The sequence below is a fragment of the Sinocyclocheilus rhinocerous genome, unplaced genomic scaffold, assembly GCF_001515625.1.
Source record: "Sinocyclocheilus rhinocerous isolate Xijiao unplaced genomic scaffold, SAMN03320098_v1.1 scaffold816, whole genome shotgun sequence".
In the NCBI taxonomy this organism is placed as follows: domain Eukaryota; kingdom Metazoa; phylum Chordata; class Actinopteri; order Cypriniformes; family Cyprinidae; genus Sinocyclocheilus; species Sinocyclocheilus rhinocerous.
In genome coordinates this window covers 128403-144935 of record NW_015660894.1, presented here as the reverse complement: position 1 = coordinate 144935, position 16533 = coordinate 128403, and the positions used below count along the sequence as shown (strand labels likewise).

Sequence of the window (16533 nt, the reverse complement as noted above, 5' to 3'; positions counted from 1 at the left end):
TATTAGTATCTTTTGGCACTCAACCACTTCTGCTCCAAGTTTCTGAAGCCAGTAACCTTGCGGAAATCATTTGTATTCAGTTACAGTGGAAGCCAAATAGAGCCCCTCTTGATAGTGAAGATACTATTGTTCCATGCAAAAAAAAATAAAAATAGCATAGTGTTCAGCAAATCCTCATTGTGAAGAGGATTTAATCAGATTCGGCCCCACTGAGGATCTCCGTGATGGTGCAGCTGTATGGTGAAATATTCTAGATCCATGCTGTCCAAAATAATCACTGAACACACCTGACTACAGAACAGAGCTGCTGTCACTGTCAGAACAGTCCTATGAGAGTGAGAGAGGGAGGGGCTACATCAACACATTACTTGCACATCAACACTAGAAAACTGTCCTTGTTTCAACATATTTGCTTTTACATTGAAAGGAGTGATTTGACCAAAAATGAAAATTCTAATATTTATTCATCCTGAAGTCATTCCAAACCCATATTACTTTCTTCTGTGGAAGACAAATAAAGAAATTCTGAAGAATGTACTATTCAGAACAGAAACCTTAATCTAGAAATCTTAATTCTTTACTCATTTTTTGAAATGTTCTAATTAAAGAGATAAGATTTTGAGTAAGAATGTATCTGTAAAAAAGTCTCTGATGTCCGATCCATGAACAAATCGTTCTTTTGTAGAAATACTTCATCAAAAATTGAAAATGTACACACTCATAGGCCATCCATGATTTAAAGGGGTCATATGATGCTTTTTTAAAGATCATTATTTTGTGTATTTGGTGTAACAGAATATGATGACATGCTTTAATGTTCAAAAAACACATTATTTTTCAAATACTGTACATTATTGTAGGTCCTCTATGCCCCGCCTCTCTCAAACGCTTCGTTTTCTACAAAGCCCCCTCCTTTGACAAGCGCAGTCTGCTCTGATTGGCCAACTGACCCAGTGCATTGTGATTGGCCAATCAGAGCAGACTGCTCTGATTGGCCAGCTGACCCAATGCATTGTGATTGGCCGAACACCGCAAGCAAAACGTCGGAAATGTAACGCCCCTTACCATAATCACGAGCTTCATCTTTCAAAATAAATGTAAAGACAGAGCCCGAAAGGGGAACAGAGTCGCGTAACAGACACAGTGATGAAGCTGGTATGTGTTTGCAGTACACAAGCCACGGTTAAGACAGCTGAATCCACTGTGATGTGACCCTGTCTCTCTCGCTCTCTCTATCACACACACGCGCGCACGCAGACGCACACGCACACACACACACACACACACAATGCGCAAAACACTGCATTTGAACAGTCAATAGCAAATACTTAAACTAATAACAAAACAGTAGCTGATTCAGAAGCGCCAGATTGTCATAGCAAAGTCAGAATTACCTCCTCTCCTAGGTTCACGAAACGGTCGTCCATAAAATGCATTGCTGTTCTGTTGTAAGTAATCTTAAAGATTCCTAAATGCATCTACTTCCGGAAGGCCAAATAAAGTGCTTTTGCTTTCGCCTAGAAACACACAGCATCTCCCTGACATGCTGCTTCAACACTAACTGCGGTTACTGAAACCACGCCTTCTTTCTTTGCGTGCACATTTGGGCAGCATTATGCAAATATTTCCACATAGTGAGGTAGATATGTGGGGGCGTGTTAGAACGAGCCGTTTTAGGGGGGCGTGGCAGAGTCTTAACTTTGATAAAGAATATCTCTTTGGTTTTGATTTTTTTAAGATCATTATTTTGTGTATTTGGTGTAACAGAATATGTTGACATGCTTTAATGTTCAAAAAACACATTATTTTTCAAATACTGTACATTATTGTAGGTCCTCTATGCCCCGCCTCTCTCAAACGCTTCGTTTTCTACAAAGTCCCTCCTTCCGACAAGCGCAGTCTGCTCTGATTGGCCAGCTGACCCAGTGCATTGTGATTGGCCGAACACCGCAAGCACTCGTCGGAAATGTAACGCCCCTTACCATAATCGCGAGCTTCATCTTTCAAAATAAATGTAAAGACAGTAAATAATGTCATTAGTTTTACCATCAGTTCGCCCGAAAGGGGAACAGACACAGTAATGATGCAGTACACAAGCCGTGGTTAAGACAGCTGACTCCACTTTGATGTGACCCTGTCTCTCTCTCTCTCACACACACACAGACATGATGCGCAAAACTCTGCATTTGAACAGTCAATAGCAAATACTTAAACTAATAACAAAACAGTAGCTGATTCAGAAGCGCCAGATTGTCATAGCAAAGTCAGAATTACCTCCTCTCCTAGGTTCACTAAACGGTCGTCCATAGAATGCATTGCTGTTCTGTTGTAAGTGATCTTAAAGATTCCTAAATGCATCTACTTTCGGAAGGCCAAATAAAGTGCTTTTGCTTTCGCCTAGAAACACACAGCGTCTCCCTGACATGCTGCTTCAACACTAACTGCTGTTACTGAAACCACGCCTTCTTTCTTTTCGTGCACATTTGGGCGGCATTATGCTAATATTTCCACATAGTGAGGTAGATATGTGGGGGCGTGTTAGAACGAGCCGTTTTAGGGGGGCGTGACAGAGTCTTAACTTTGATAAAGAATATCTCTTTGGTTTTGAGACTTTAGTCTTTGCAACTTCAGGGATCTTATCTATGCACAATCAGCTTGTAACACTCACAAAGACAAAGGAAAACTTGAAATCGCATCATATGACCCCTTTAAACCTTTTTTTTAAATTGGAACAGATCTGGAGAAATTTGTAAGTTTCTTACAAATGCACAGCTTTTCACTTCACAATACATTGATGGACTGGAGTGGTGTGAATTACTTGTGGGTTATTGTGTGGACTCTCATTCTGACGGCACCCATTCACTGCAGAGCATCCATTGGTGAGGAAGTGATGTCATGCTAATTTTTAAAAATCTGTTCTGATGAAGAAACAAACATCTTGGATGGCCTGAGGACTAGTACATTTTTAGCACATTTTTATTAAACTTTTTAACTGCATGGCAGATAGCAACCAAAACAATTCTTCAAAACGTCTTCTAAGAAAATAAGTCATGCAGTCATTGTTATTAAGTAAAACTATTAAAAAAAATTTCATTAATTAACAAAATAAAAGGAAAATATTAGATGAAAAATGTCAACATAAATAAATGAGAAATTCTGCGTCGGCAACTAACTAAAAAAATTAATAAGTTTAGATTGAAGTACTAAAATTACTAAAACTAAAATTTAAACAAAAATTTAAATAAAATAGCTATATAGAAATATATTAAAAAAACTAATAAAAACGACAAGCACATAAAATTTGACTAAAATCTGAAAACATGAAAACTAACTATAACAGATTACAAATAATACTAAAATAACACTGCATGGAATGTAGTTTTATTTTATAGTCTCTTTATAGTTTTATTTTATTTTTCCTATATATATATATATATATATAAACACAAAAACCAATAATAATGACAAGCACACAAAATCTGTAAACATGAAAATAACTATAATCGTTTACAAATAAAAATAACACTGCATGGAATGAACTGTCCTTTTAAGACTTTTTCTATCTCAGAACTGATAGCATTAGACTGACAGATGTTGGAGCCCTATATTAATAAAATATTTCAGAAAAATTCATACTCTTGCATTACAATTTCATGACTCACAGTGTAATTAAGCTTCTAATGATTACCCTCATATATTAAATTATTCATTTAATCATTTTGGTAATAAAACAGGGCAATATAGCTCAACAAATTGTGTGATCGGTCATAAACTGGTGACCTGAGAAAGCATCCTACCTTGCTGGAGTCTTTGCTTGGTTCACTGTACAGGCTTCGTATCCGACGGCGCTCCAACAGCTTGTTATCTGTGGCCTGAGGTTTGACCTGCTCTCCTTTAAAGGTGGCACTGTAACTGGTCTCCAGGCTGGTCTTCTCCTCCGCTAGAAGTTTGTACTGTGATTTCGCTTTGATGGGTTTCACTTGTTTGACATCTCTGTAAGCCTTAAACTCCGTCCTAGAGAAACAAAGAGATTTTGTAAATTAATCTTAGGCTTAAATAATTATACATATAATCAAAAATGGTTTGTGGTTCATTAAAGACCAAAACCAATAACCTGACAAACAGATCAGAACCATGTGGCAATATGCTTTATTTAGATGGCATCTAATGTTGAGGCGCTGGCCTATTTAAATAGAGTAAAGTCAATATTCAGCATAATTACTCAACCAAAACAGACACCTTGTAAAGAAATCAGGGCAAACTAATTGGGGCATTGAGGTGCATCTGTTGTATTACAGCTTTATGCAGAGTCAGTGTGCACAAAATGATCTGAAAACTCAAGAATGACTCAACATATTTTGGGGTAGACGCCCACAGAGAGGAAATTACACTGGTGACTTGATATTTTTCAAAGACTGGATCTAAATCTTTCCCTCTATCTTGTGCGTAGATAAGGTTCACTGATCTTTTGTTTCAGAGGCTACATTAGCTACAGTGATCTGATATACTGAACCATAGTTTAATGTCAAAATAGAAAAGTACCCAGTAATCAGATTGGTGGATAATCAATGAGGGTTTTTATGACCAGCTCTAAGTTTGGTTCCCCTTCAGATCTAGAATATACAGAATTAAAGCCCCCAAAAAGGGAGTTGATTTTGGGTACATTATCAATTTTATAATTTCATGGTAATTAGGAAATATTTGTCTGCTAATATGTATGGGTTTTATGAGTTTTAAGAACCGATGATGACACAGCTGAAATGAGCCTATACTGACTTTTTAAATGGCGATGTAGAAAACAGGATTACAAATAAAGTTGCTGATAAAATAATGCAGATACATAATGCAAATAAATTAACGCAAAAGAATGATGCACACAAAACTCCTGAAATGAAAAGAACAGCTGTTTTACATAATATTTAGTTTTTACTTAAAGTTAATATAAAAGTGATTATTTAATCAATAGACAAGGGCATTGTTGGCAGATGTTAAAAATTACACATTGCTGCTAACTGATGAATGCACAGTATATGGCTCCGCTCCTAGGTTCTTTTTTGCAACATACATACATACATAAATTCATAAATAAATAAATAAATAACACTTCCCAGAATGTTGCAGGGAGTTTTTGTGACAAACTAAAGAAAACATATAGGCCTACATATAGCATTTTATTAGTTTTATTTTTATATCCATAAACTAAGTTTACCAGGATGTTCTGGGAACCAAAAATTGTTAGCTGGGAATCAGCCAATCCCAATAATCTCAAAACGGCTAGATATTGTCCAATTAATATTTTCATTCTAATATCTGTTTCTTTAAAATGGCATGTTATTAACTGCATAAAAATGAAGCAGATTTGTAATATATTTAGCCTACCTGTATGAACTTCCAGATGTGACTTCCTCCTTAATCTGCCTGTTGAGAGCATCTGCAGCCGACCTCTTCTTTCCCTCCACTGCAACATCTTGCTCCATTTTGATCCCCTCTGACACATGCTCTTTTTTGTCTACCTTCTTTCTCCTTTCTATACTCTCTTTTTCGTGCTGTTTTTCTTCAATCTCACATTTTTCCACACCGGTATCAACCTCAGCAGCGGCCTGCTCCTGTTTGGAGAACTTGCTCTCGGCCTTACAGGGTGCAGCAGGAGTGGGTTGTTTGGGAATCCACGGATGGTCTCCTTTTTTCGGAATGGGCCACGGTTTATAATCTTTCTGGTACTGAGTCACGTTGCTGAAAGGGGCCTTTGATGGCTGAAACTCGTTTCTGGGTTTGCAGCTTCGTTCCGGACGCACACTCCAGGCTTTGAAATCCTCGCGCATCACAGAAGCGCCTGACCCGTCTTGAGATGATGATGCTGCGGCATCAGCGGCGGCGTGAGTCGCTCTGGTTGACGCCTCCTGGTGAGCGCTATGGGCAGGCTGGGATTCTGTGATGACCGGCTTCTGTGATATTAATGGCTTGGGCTGAGGGTGCAGATGTTGCACCTCGGCCACATCTGAATACTTCGTGAAAACCAAAGGCACTGCAATGTCACCTTTGTCAAACTCACTCCAGAAGCGGTTGATGCAGCAAGCCCTGGTAATACAGGGCCATGCCATGATCGATAACGACGAGGCGAAGGCTTGAATCTAAAGAGAAACGATTCAGAAATGTGAACCACAACGCATAAAATATATATTTTTTAAAATCAGAACAGCGATGCTATTTCTTTTAAATGTCCCTCCTGATGAAAGAAATCCTTCCAGAGTGTTGAAATTCCCTGTATCTTAGCGTACGCGCTTGCGCACTTCCCTCAGCAGAGTAATTTCGATGTGCTTGTTTTCTCTCAGTTCCAAATGTAAATTAAAGATTTCTTTATAGAAAAGACACCTTCATTGGCAGCTGTATGACTAGACACCGCGCCGGTTCCCGTGTTTCCTCGGAAAACGCTCGTGGTCTGCGGAGTGAACTATATCACCTGCAGCCGTCAGCGTCTGGGCAGCATCGGGTGGAGACGCCGCTCGTTTAACCATTTAAAGACTGACACACATCCACATCCACCACTGCTTCACCATTTCTGCCTGCAAACGCTAGGCTACATGATTCTGGGACTTGTTGATCTGAAAACCGGCTCATTACATAGGCAACATTTATGACATTTAAGGGTCTACAAGAGTTGTTGGTGTATTTCACAGAGTTGTCAACTAGGCCTATAAAACATGTCATAATACAGATACAACTGCCATATTTAAAACGTCTATTATTGATGTATTATTGAGATGTACGGTCTTATGAAATTGTGAGTACATACATGCCAATAGGACAACAGTCTGTGCTCTACAATCAAGTACTGAATGATTATTACAAAATTAAATTGAATAAATTGTTATTAAAAATTCTTCTTATTAATAGTTTTTAAATGACAAAGTAAAAAAAGAAAGAAAAAAAACGTATACAATAACATATACAAATCATCCCCACACTTGCATATACAAAATATGTCCTACATACTATATACAATTATTGTTTGCAACATTCTATTAGGTGGTATATATATATATATTTATATGCTCTAGTTTGTTTCACTGCGCTTCCACATCTGTGAATGCATGTATGGTTTTGAAATTTGGGGTGACTATCGGACCCAGCCTGCATGAATTAATTGCTACACCCACTTTTCTTTTCTTTTCATTCTTACATGTGTACAACATACCATCTAGTGGTGCCTGCAGTGATGGCAGTATGTGTTGCATGTGCATGTGTGTTACATTGTGTAACCCATACCATGGGGTGGGGCACAGTTAGCCCAGTGCAGATATCCGGTGATGCTGCCAGTGCTCTGCATCTAACTGACATTGCATCCACAATGCATGACCAAACTGGAAAGTAATGCATTACCCCAATTAAAATATCATGTCAGAAATTCCAGAAGCAGAGTTCAAAGTGGCAAAAGTGACAAGAAAAAAACCTGATATCAGAAACCTTAGCGTAAGCCTTTCTAATGGTGTTTTTGCATGAGAGGATATACAATCTGTTTGGCCTGCTGTTCGGTGTCCTCAGATTTCCACTCTTTTGCCTTTTCCCTCTAATCAGTAGTGGGATGAAAAGTATGTATGGCAAGTGTACATTTTCCTGGTTTTTTGTGCTTTAAATTGTTTGAATTTGAAGTACGTGGATACAAAACTTCTTGAATCTATACGAGATATTTGCAGCAGCTCCTTGATGATTTAATGTTTTGTACGCCCTCTTTAATAAATCTTTTTATTATAATTAATAAATAAAGTAGTTTAAAATGGCATGATTTTATAGTAAAATACATACTTGCAAATGCTGCTCTCTTGAGGACCAAAGAGGAATTGACTCTATAAAGAGCAACAGAGGTTATGCACTATAAATGTTTATAACTTTTCAATTTATTTTAAGCATTTGACATTTGCATTGCAAAAGGGTTTTATTGCATTTACCAAATACTTACTAGAAACTAATAAAAAATGCATGAAATAAACTGGCACAGTGATCTTGCTAAAGCCATGGTGCTCACAAAATATAACTATTTTGGTTGCATTTGAAGAGTTTATTTGCAAAAACAGATAACATTTTCAAAAATCATGTTTTTTTTATTATGTTATCATGTTTTTATTGTGTTAGTTAGAAGTATTTTTTACTTATTTTAACCTAATCAAAATACTCTTAATTTATTTACCGCATTGTGTAAAAAAAAAATACAATAGAAGGCAGAATGTGTCTGCATCAGGCTGTGCATCTTTTGTATTTTCATGCAAAACAGTGTTAAGTTGGATATACTGGAGCAAGACTAAAACAAATCTGGTTAAACAGGTTGCTGCTATTACCACCAATATTGATGCATGAAGTTCCTCATTTTCATAGTAATAAATGAATTACCAGGGAGTAAATAGCAACACTTAAGGTTTCATTTGTTGACACTGGATGAATACATTAGTTTACATGAACTTACCATAAAAATATTTCAAAAGCATTTATTAATCTTAATTAATGCTTATTTCAATGTTTAATACATTATTAAACTTAAAACATGCATCTGTTAATATATTATGGACCTATTTATATTCAATGGACCTGAGCTAACAAGAACTAATAATGAAGAGTTGTATTTTTATTAAATAACGCTAACAAAGATTAATAAATACTGTAGCAACGGTTTTTCTTATAGTTATTTAATGCATTATCTAACGTTAACTAATGGGATCTTTTTATAGCTACAAAGTAAATATACAATAGCTGCTGTAGTGTATACCTGTGACATTAGAAAGAAATTACACCATTATAAAAGACAGCATCAAATGTGCTTTCATTTTATTTACACTTTGGACCAGTTTTTACAAACGCAAACGTGTCTTTAATGGCTGATTTTTAAAGTCATTTTTGTCAAATCAAAAAAGTCAAGCGATCAAAATGCAAGACTTGCAGATACTTACATGGTGATTTTTTTTGACGGTCCTCACAAATGTAAAATGTCTCCAGGGGGAAAAGACACATGAAAATAAACAATTGGCATTGTATTATGCAAAACAATTACACAACTTGTTAAAATTCCAGCTCGAAGATTTTTGCAGTCGAAACTTGAGAGAGTCTCTACGTTTTTCCTGTTAATCACTCTCACATTCTTCTGGGTAAGTTTTTAAATAACACTGAACCATTTCTTCCAGGTCTGTCTTTATATGATAATTGATGTTCAGCACAGCCAGATTCTTACATCTTTGGTTTACCGCAGTGTCCGTGAGGTAAGCTTGTAAACGTCTTTGTGCGGTTTCACCGTGGCTCCCATCAAGCTTCAGCACCGGCAACGTGGCTAATATTTTCAAAAACGCATTAACATTAGGGAAGAACTTCACATCGGAGTGCTGAAGTGTTTGGTGAATGGTGCACGGCAAGCTGACTTCCTTCCCTCTGTGTTTCCATTTTATCCTCCAACAGTGTAGTTCAGCAGGCAGAGTGTCCGGATGGGGCAGATCGCTCCTGTAAATGTCCGCATGGGTCTCCTCGGAGGTATTAAACCTCATTTGTCCCATGACTGCGGGGACGAGAGACAAGCACTTGAGCGCCTTGAGGTGATTCTCAGAGAAGATCTCCTTGACCTCCTGAGTGATATACTCCATAACCGGCAGTGTAAGATACTCCTTAAAGAATGACTCCGCCTGTATTTCCATGGTCTCCACCGCCTGTTGCTTCCGAAGAAACAACCTCGGGACTCTCACCGGGATCTCCATTGCAGTCGCCAAACTGGCAGCCTCTTCAAACCAGAATTCGTGGTATACTTCCAGATTGTCCGATACCTCGTGCAACGAGTGCAGTACTGCTGTTAGGCTGTTGGCGGCAAAAAACACATCAATGGTTTCTCCTTGTAGGTTCTTACCAAAAGCTCTCGTAAAAGACAATGCGTTCTTCAAAATAACCAACGTCACGATGAACTCAAAGTCCGCCAAGGCCTCAGAAATGGCGTAAGCGTCACTGGTGATTTGGTCGTTCCACTTCAGATCCTCATTGTCGTGTATGCTGTCCATGCACAGCAGAAGCGGCTCCATCAAATCGACGGCCATCTCGAACACATTATGAAGATCAGTCCATGTTGAACGAGAGCCCTCTTTGAGAATGCTCTCTTTTTCTATGTTTCCCTGACACAGGATGGAGATAGCATTATCAAGTTCGCTCTGCAGCAACGGAGATGCTTTAAAAAACGCATTCGTCTTCTTCAGAACGGACATCACATCTTGCACTCCAGTCAATGGCATGCCATTAGCAAGATGAACATTAAGTGCACAGGTAGAAGTTGGTGTGATCACCGCCATGGGATATTTCTCCTTGAGCTGGGCAGCGATGACCTTCATCTTGGTGCCAAGTATACCAGATCCCGCATGCGCTTGTCCTCTGCAGTGCTCCATGCTCAAGCCCCATCCTTTCGTCAACTGAGTCTCCAACCTCTCAGCAACAGCGACCTCTTCTCCTTCAAACGAGAGGAACTCTATGAACTCCTCTCTAAGAGAGTTGGCTTGGTCTACAAAGCGCAGGAATACAGGCAGGTGCTCTCCTTCTGGGAACTCCACTAACTCCCCAGTGACGATGGAAAAGAAGCGGCATTCTCTGACTTGCTGAAGGATCTCCTCACGCACGCATCTCTCGCAGACCTCCAGAAGCTGCCTCTGCTGGACGGCCGAACAATATTCCTCATTAACAGCCGCTGTCTCGAATCTCCTCTGAAGAAATTCATCACCTGCATTGATACGGTTCTCAATTAGAGCTCGAAAGTTACCTGTAGTTAAGAACCGTTCCTCCTCGGAGCGCATCTCATCTTCTCTTGCATTGCAACTGAATGGAAAGTTTTGCCTTCCTATCAAAACCATGACTTCAAAGGAAGACCTTAAGAACTCTCTCAGGTCTTTTTGCTCGGGTGTCAGCTGAGGGATGTCGTCAGCGTTCTCGCTGTCATCCTGAGCGTCGCAGTCTTTATTGGAAAGCAGTTGTTCAATTGAAGACTCCACTAAAGAAAGAGACACAAACGTTAAAAGCAAAAATCATTCAGTGCTACAATTTTAATCGGTTAAGTAAGAAATCAGTTTAATCAGTTAATCAGTATCGGTTACCCAGATGAGCAGAGTGATATACAGCGCTGCCATAGGCAACAGCAAATATTAAAAATGAACTGACTGCTAAATGTTGCAATTGACCAATCAGAATCAAATATTCTACAGAGATGTGTAATAATCAACTATATCTTACTTACGTCGTCTTTCTTTTATTTTCTGAACCTCTTCATCTGTCTGAGGAAAACAGGAATGCAAAGTGTCACTATATAAATTGTGTCCTGATTTAGTGTTAAAGGGATAGTTCACCCAAAAATGAAAATTCTGTCATTAATCACTCACCCTCATGCCGTTCCAAACCCACAAGACCTTTGTTCATCTTCAGAACACAAATTAACTGTGTGCTTTGTTGAATAAAGTCGTTATTTTTGTTTTCTTTACAGACAAAAAGTATTCTCGTATCTTCATAAAATTAAGGTTGAACCACTGATGTCACATGGACTATTTTAACAATGTCCATACTAACTTTCTGGGCCTTGAACGTGGGTAGTTGTGTTGCTGTCTATGGAGGGTCAGAAAGCTCTCGGATTTCATCAAAAATATCTTAAAGGGGTCATAGGATGCCCATTTTCCACAAGTTGATATGATTCTTTAGGGTCTTAATAAAAAGTCTGTAACATAGTTTGGTTAAAATTTGGTAGTGTAAAACACACCTTTTTTACCCTGTCAAAAACAGCTCTTTTCAGAGCAAGCCGTTTTGTAGCATTTTCCTTTAAATGTTAATGAGCTCTGCTGACCCCGCCCCTCTGAGCGGCTCTCTGAGGGACTGTTTACTTTAGCCGCATTCATCGTGAAACTTGCTAATTAGCCCATTATTAGGAAAGGCGATTTGCAAAGATTCATTACAAAACATTATACTCACTTCTTCTGTAGATGAGGCTGGATCACGAATGATTCGTGCGAACATAGACGCATTTATGTAGATCGGGGGCGCATTCCCTTCAGAAACAATGTAATCCACTGCGAGTTCAGCGGCTCAGATGTCGGGAGTAAACGACGACTGCTGTGTTCATTATTATATCCAACAACAGAACACCTCAATCGTTTAGGAGTCATTCTTGTCTACATCTGCTCCAGCGGTGAAACAATGGCGGACTGATGACAGCTCACTCAGGGCGGGTCTAAGGTAAGACGCCAGTCCAGTCTGTGCTGAAACGCTACTGTCAATCAAACTATCGTGGGAGGGGCCTGTCTGTGTGACGTCACACAGACAGGCATCTGAGATCGGCTCGATTGGAGAAAGGGGTAAAGATTTAACCAGATAAAAAAAAACACTGGGTGGATTTTTATCATTATAGGGTGGTTATGTACACACACTGCCAACACACATTTCAGTTCAAACAACTTGTAAAAGTGCATGTAGCATTATATGACCCCTTTAATTTGTGTTCGGAAGATGAACGAAGGTCTTACAGGTTTGGAACGACATAAGGGTGAGTAATTAATGACAGAATTTTCATTTTTGGGTGAACTATAAATTTATTAACTTATCACTAACAATATGTAGTATGATACTTTGCAGTAAAACGTTATTTTGCAGTTTAAAAACAAATGCAGGAAATTCAACGAGAGTACACCTGAAGAAAAAAAAAAAGAAAAAATAAGAATATTCTACCAGAACTTTGATGCGTTTGCGATGTCTGCTGTGAGGATTGCCGAGGTGACTGGTTAAATCAAAAATCGTGGGAATAGCAGTGTCCCTTAATACTGTCCTGTAAGGGCTCTGGAAAACACAGTAACAAAAAACCAATTCAACTTTAGCTATTTAGATAATATGATAAAACATTAAGGTTCCAGTACTTTTTAAAACAATAACTGTAAAGTACAAATTATAGTGCATTACAGTTTTGCATATCATGGCTGGTTCAAAGTGCTTCGCACACAGTCGGTAGTGCTTGTTCAGCTGATCGGGGGTTTTCTCCTCCAGATCTGCCCGGCGACAGTTCTCCACCCACAACCTACATCTGTGCAAATAAAGTTATAAGAAATACACAATGACTCATTTCTTGCATAACATTTTTATAGAAAACATTTATTCACAGGAAACCTAAGAAACAAATAAAAAAACCTGAACACTGCTGAGTTTGACAATCATACACAAATGTTTTATTGACGAAAACTACTGTAGAAGCTATATTATGGTCTTTTTCTTTCCCATTTAAACACTGGATTTTGATTAACAAGATATTGTTTTATAATGAAATTCTAACAGGTTAGAAGTGGCTAGAATTATTCAACACCTGCAACAAAGCACTACAGTATATTACTAATATAAAATACAAGGACATTAAATTATTCTTGAGTACACTTACTACAAACATCTAACGTACAAGGATCTCTTTTTTCTTTATATAATCTATATTAATACAAAACGGTTCAGCTAAAGAGCAGAAGAACAGATATACAAATCAGAGACACGTGAACTATCTTCAACACTCTAAATCGGACTGGGTGCTTTTCCTGGTACAGTTCGGAGCGGCACAAAAATTTGGCATTGTGCATTTAATGTTCAACAGCTCTCTAGGCACTCTATTAGTTATGGTGTCACTAATACAATCATTGCAACACTGCAAAAATGAACAAGGCGCGCAAGTATGAAACAGTAGTATTGATGGCGGGCCAACCCACAATGCAATTCGTTTCGATCCCACAATGCACTAGCCATACTGAAAGCAGTAGCGATTCCTTCGCTTCCTTTGAGTCGGATCTTTTCAATGATTCGGTCGAACCGGTTCACAAAACCTGATTCGTTCCAAACGGTTCTCGAGTGAACGGCTCGTACTTATTGTTTGCATGCATATCAATATACTATGAAGTTGTGGATTAAATATATATGTGTGCTAATATTTGTAGGGTCTGCATTTACATGATTTTTTATTTACTTTGAGTTGAAATATAATAATAAAATAAACTATTAACTATTCATTTGAAATGTTTCTTGTATGTAGTTCTGTCGTTCTTTTGTTTGAAACACACAATGACCATTTTGTAGATAAAGAATTTTCAGGGATTTTTATTTATTTATTTATTGTCATTTTTCACAATTTATGTTATAATGTGTTAAATAGTCTATCAGTTTAAAACTCTTTTAATCAGATGTGAATGTTTTTCACACATAAATACTGACTACACATTATGTTATTGCTTTATAGCAATAGCAAAGTTCAAGAATAAAAATAAAAAATAATAAAAATTGTTTTAAAGCAGCTTTACAGTAGTAAACAGAAACATACAGTCACAAAGTAATAATTTAAGTTGTAGTTAGTTTTAGGTCCATTTTTTTGTTATAATTATTTAGTGATCTCATTCGATACTTTAAGCACAGTTAAACCGTTAAGAGTTCACTGAATAGTCTACATAATGCAGCTTTACACAGCCTCATACCAAATGAATAAATATATGGACATGAAATATTAATTTGAGTGGCGTTTGTCGGTCCATATTATCAAGTGGCCTACATGTTGGGTCAATAAGCCATTTTCAATATTTAAGAAAACAAAACAAAATCCATTGCTTCCTTTAATGTAAATGCACAAAGAAATCAGTAAACTGTGTTAAAAAAAATTTTTAACTCGCTTTTTTTTTCAGCAGAACCGAAGTTAGCACATTAGCACTGAACTGCTCCTCTCTCTCGTTGCGCTCATAAAGCCGTGAATCCTGTAGATGGCAGCAGAGACCAGACCATTTTCAGCTCCTAAAAAAAAAAAAAACTCCTCTCAAATCCCAACGTTCAGTGTTCTGCAATCTGCACAAGTTTGTTGTAATATTTTTGTGGCATCAGCTATGTTGGCACTGGCAGTAGCAACTGGTGTCTCTGCGCAGGTTTCAGATCATTTGTGATGCTTTTGTCTACGGGTAAGTTTATTTTCTCCCTAAATTATTCCACATAATGTTACCGGTATGGCAATATGTGTTTGTCGAGAACAGCGTTAATATGATTATACGTTATCAATTATACATTCGTACATATGCAAGATTGTATTTAGAGAAGCCTACAACGCTATGGCCTTCAAAACAACAATCTAGCATATGTAATCAAAAAGTTATAAAATCATTGTTAGATTTTAAATACCCCAGTTTTATTAAAAATGAGCTGTCAAAAAGGCTCTTTAAATATGCAGGGTTGTCAGGACCTCGCTATTTCATTACTACGCCATGACGTAAACAATCACTGAATCTGAGCCGATTCTTGGAAACGAATTGTTCGAAGGAACCGATTCCTGGTTCCAAATATTAGCAATGTCTAGGAATAAAAACTAGTCAAACAGCTATATAACACGCGTAGAGTCGTTAAAGTATAATATCATATTAAATGTTAAAATCACAGATTACCGAGTTTTACAAAATAAAAAACCCAGCAAAGAGTTGAACTATAGAAAATGAGCACTGGTCGTTGCTTGCATTTTTTCGTATACCTAGTAATCAGTGTGTATTTGTATATATTATGTCCAGAATTCAGCATGGAAGACTTACATTGAACGATGTGAGTTTTAAATATATAAATTCTGTAAAGAAAAGCTTGGGCTCGTCCGGGATTTGAACCCGGGACCTCTCGCACCCGAAGCGAGAATCATACCCCTAGACCAACGAGCCGCGCAGCATATTGCGCAAATACCGCCTCATAAACCGTTAATGTTCACATTACCACTGTTAAAAGCTAATCCTCTAATTTCTATCGAACTTTTCGTAGACTTACTTAATGGAACCTTTAATTCATTTATATGTATTATTCGATAATCTACAAAAAAAATAATAATAATTTAACACGTTTGTAAAGTTCTTGTGAGAACTAACGTTGCTGGTTACAGACAGTCCTCTAAATTAGACCGGTGTAGTGTTGAAGCAACAAGCCAGGGAATAAAAGAAGAAAAAAAGCCAAGAACGCGTCAATTAGGTTACTTTTTATATATCATACATAAGACTGTTTGAATATAATACAAAGGGCATTTTCATATACACAGCAAAGTCTTGACGATCTTACAATCTGTGGACACTTATCCTTTCCCCATGCTGTTCAATTATATAGTGCATGTTGCATGAAAAGGGTCAAGAAAATCTGAAAAGAAACATAAAAATCAATCCAAACGGCAGAAGAATGTTGAATTAAAATCCATGATCTTGTGTATAAATGACATTTACCTAGAATGCATTTAAGAGAAAGGGGGAGAAACAGACCTAGCAAACCATGAGCATTAGAAAAAGTGTGGACATACATGCGTCATACCCTGTGAAAAGATTCTTTCGGTACAAGTTATAAGCCCTACCTTTAATGTTGTCCTGGTGATGGCAAATGCCTCTTACTAAAAGCTATTTGGTCCAATGACCAAGTAAAACAAGAAGGGGTTTTAAAAAATAACAAAATAAAATGGGAAGCAAACACATGGCAATGTAATTGACATACCAGCAGGAGCAATGTAGTGAGTTCTATACT

The 16533-nt window shown here is 37.7% G+C and overlaps 2 protein-coding genes and 1 non-coding gene across 3 annotated transcripts; all 3 read right to left on the bottom strand.

Moving 5' to 3' along the window:
* Nucleotides 1–255: 255 nt before the first annotated feature.
* LOC107726093 (microtubule-associated protein 6 homolog) lies at nucleotides 256–6493 on the bottom strand. The gene is made up of 3 exons (XM_016535575.1): nucleotides 5380–6493; nucleotides 3798–4014; nucleotides 256–327 (listed from the first exon to the last, which is right to left on the bottom strand). Exons 1-3 carry the CDS (start codon nucleotides 6099–6101, stop codon nucleotides 292–294), a joined length of 975 nt encoding a protein of 324 aa, XP_016391061.1. The 5' UTR covers nucleotides 6102–6493; the 3' UTR covers nucleotides 256–291.
* Nucleotides 6494–8834: 2341 nt separating this feature from the next.
* On the bottom strand, nucleotides 8835–13763 carry LOC107726109 (52 kDa repressor of the inhibitor of the protein kinase-like). The gene is made up of 6 exons (XM_016535614.1): nucleotides 13539–13763; nucleotides 13144–13157; nucleotides 12946–13081; nucleotides 12718–12825; nucleotides 11243–11279; nucleotides 8835–10999 (listed from the first exon to the last, which is right to left on the bottom strand). The coding sequence occupies exons 1-6, from the start codon at nucleotides 13602–13604 to the stop codon at nucleotides 9111–9113; spliced, it is 2250 nt and encodes a 749-aa protein (XP_016391100.1). The 5' UTR covers nucleotides 13605–13763; the 3' UTR covers nucleotides 8835–9110.
* A 1860-nt stretch (nucleotides 13764–15623) lies between these two features.
* trnap-cgg (transfer RNA proline (anticodon CGG)) lies at nucleotides 15624–15695 on the bottom strand. The gene has a single exon. It is a non-coding gene; the product is annotated as a tRNA-Pro (tRNA).
* Nucleotides 15696–16533: the final 838 nt, after the last annotated feature.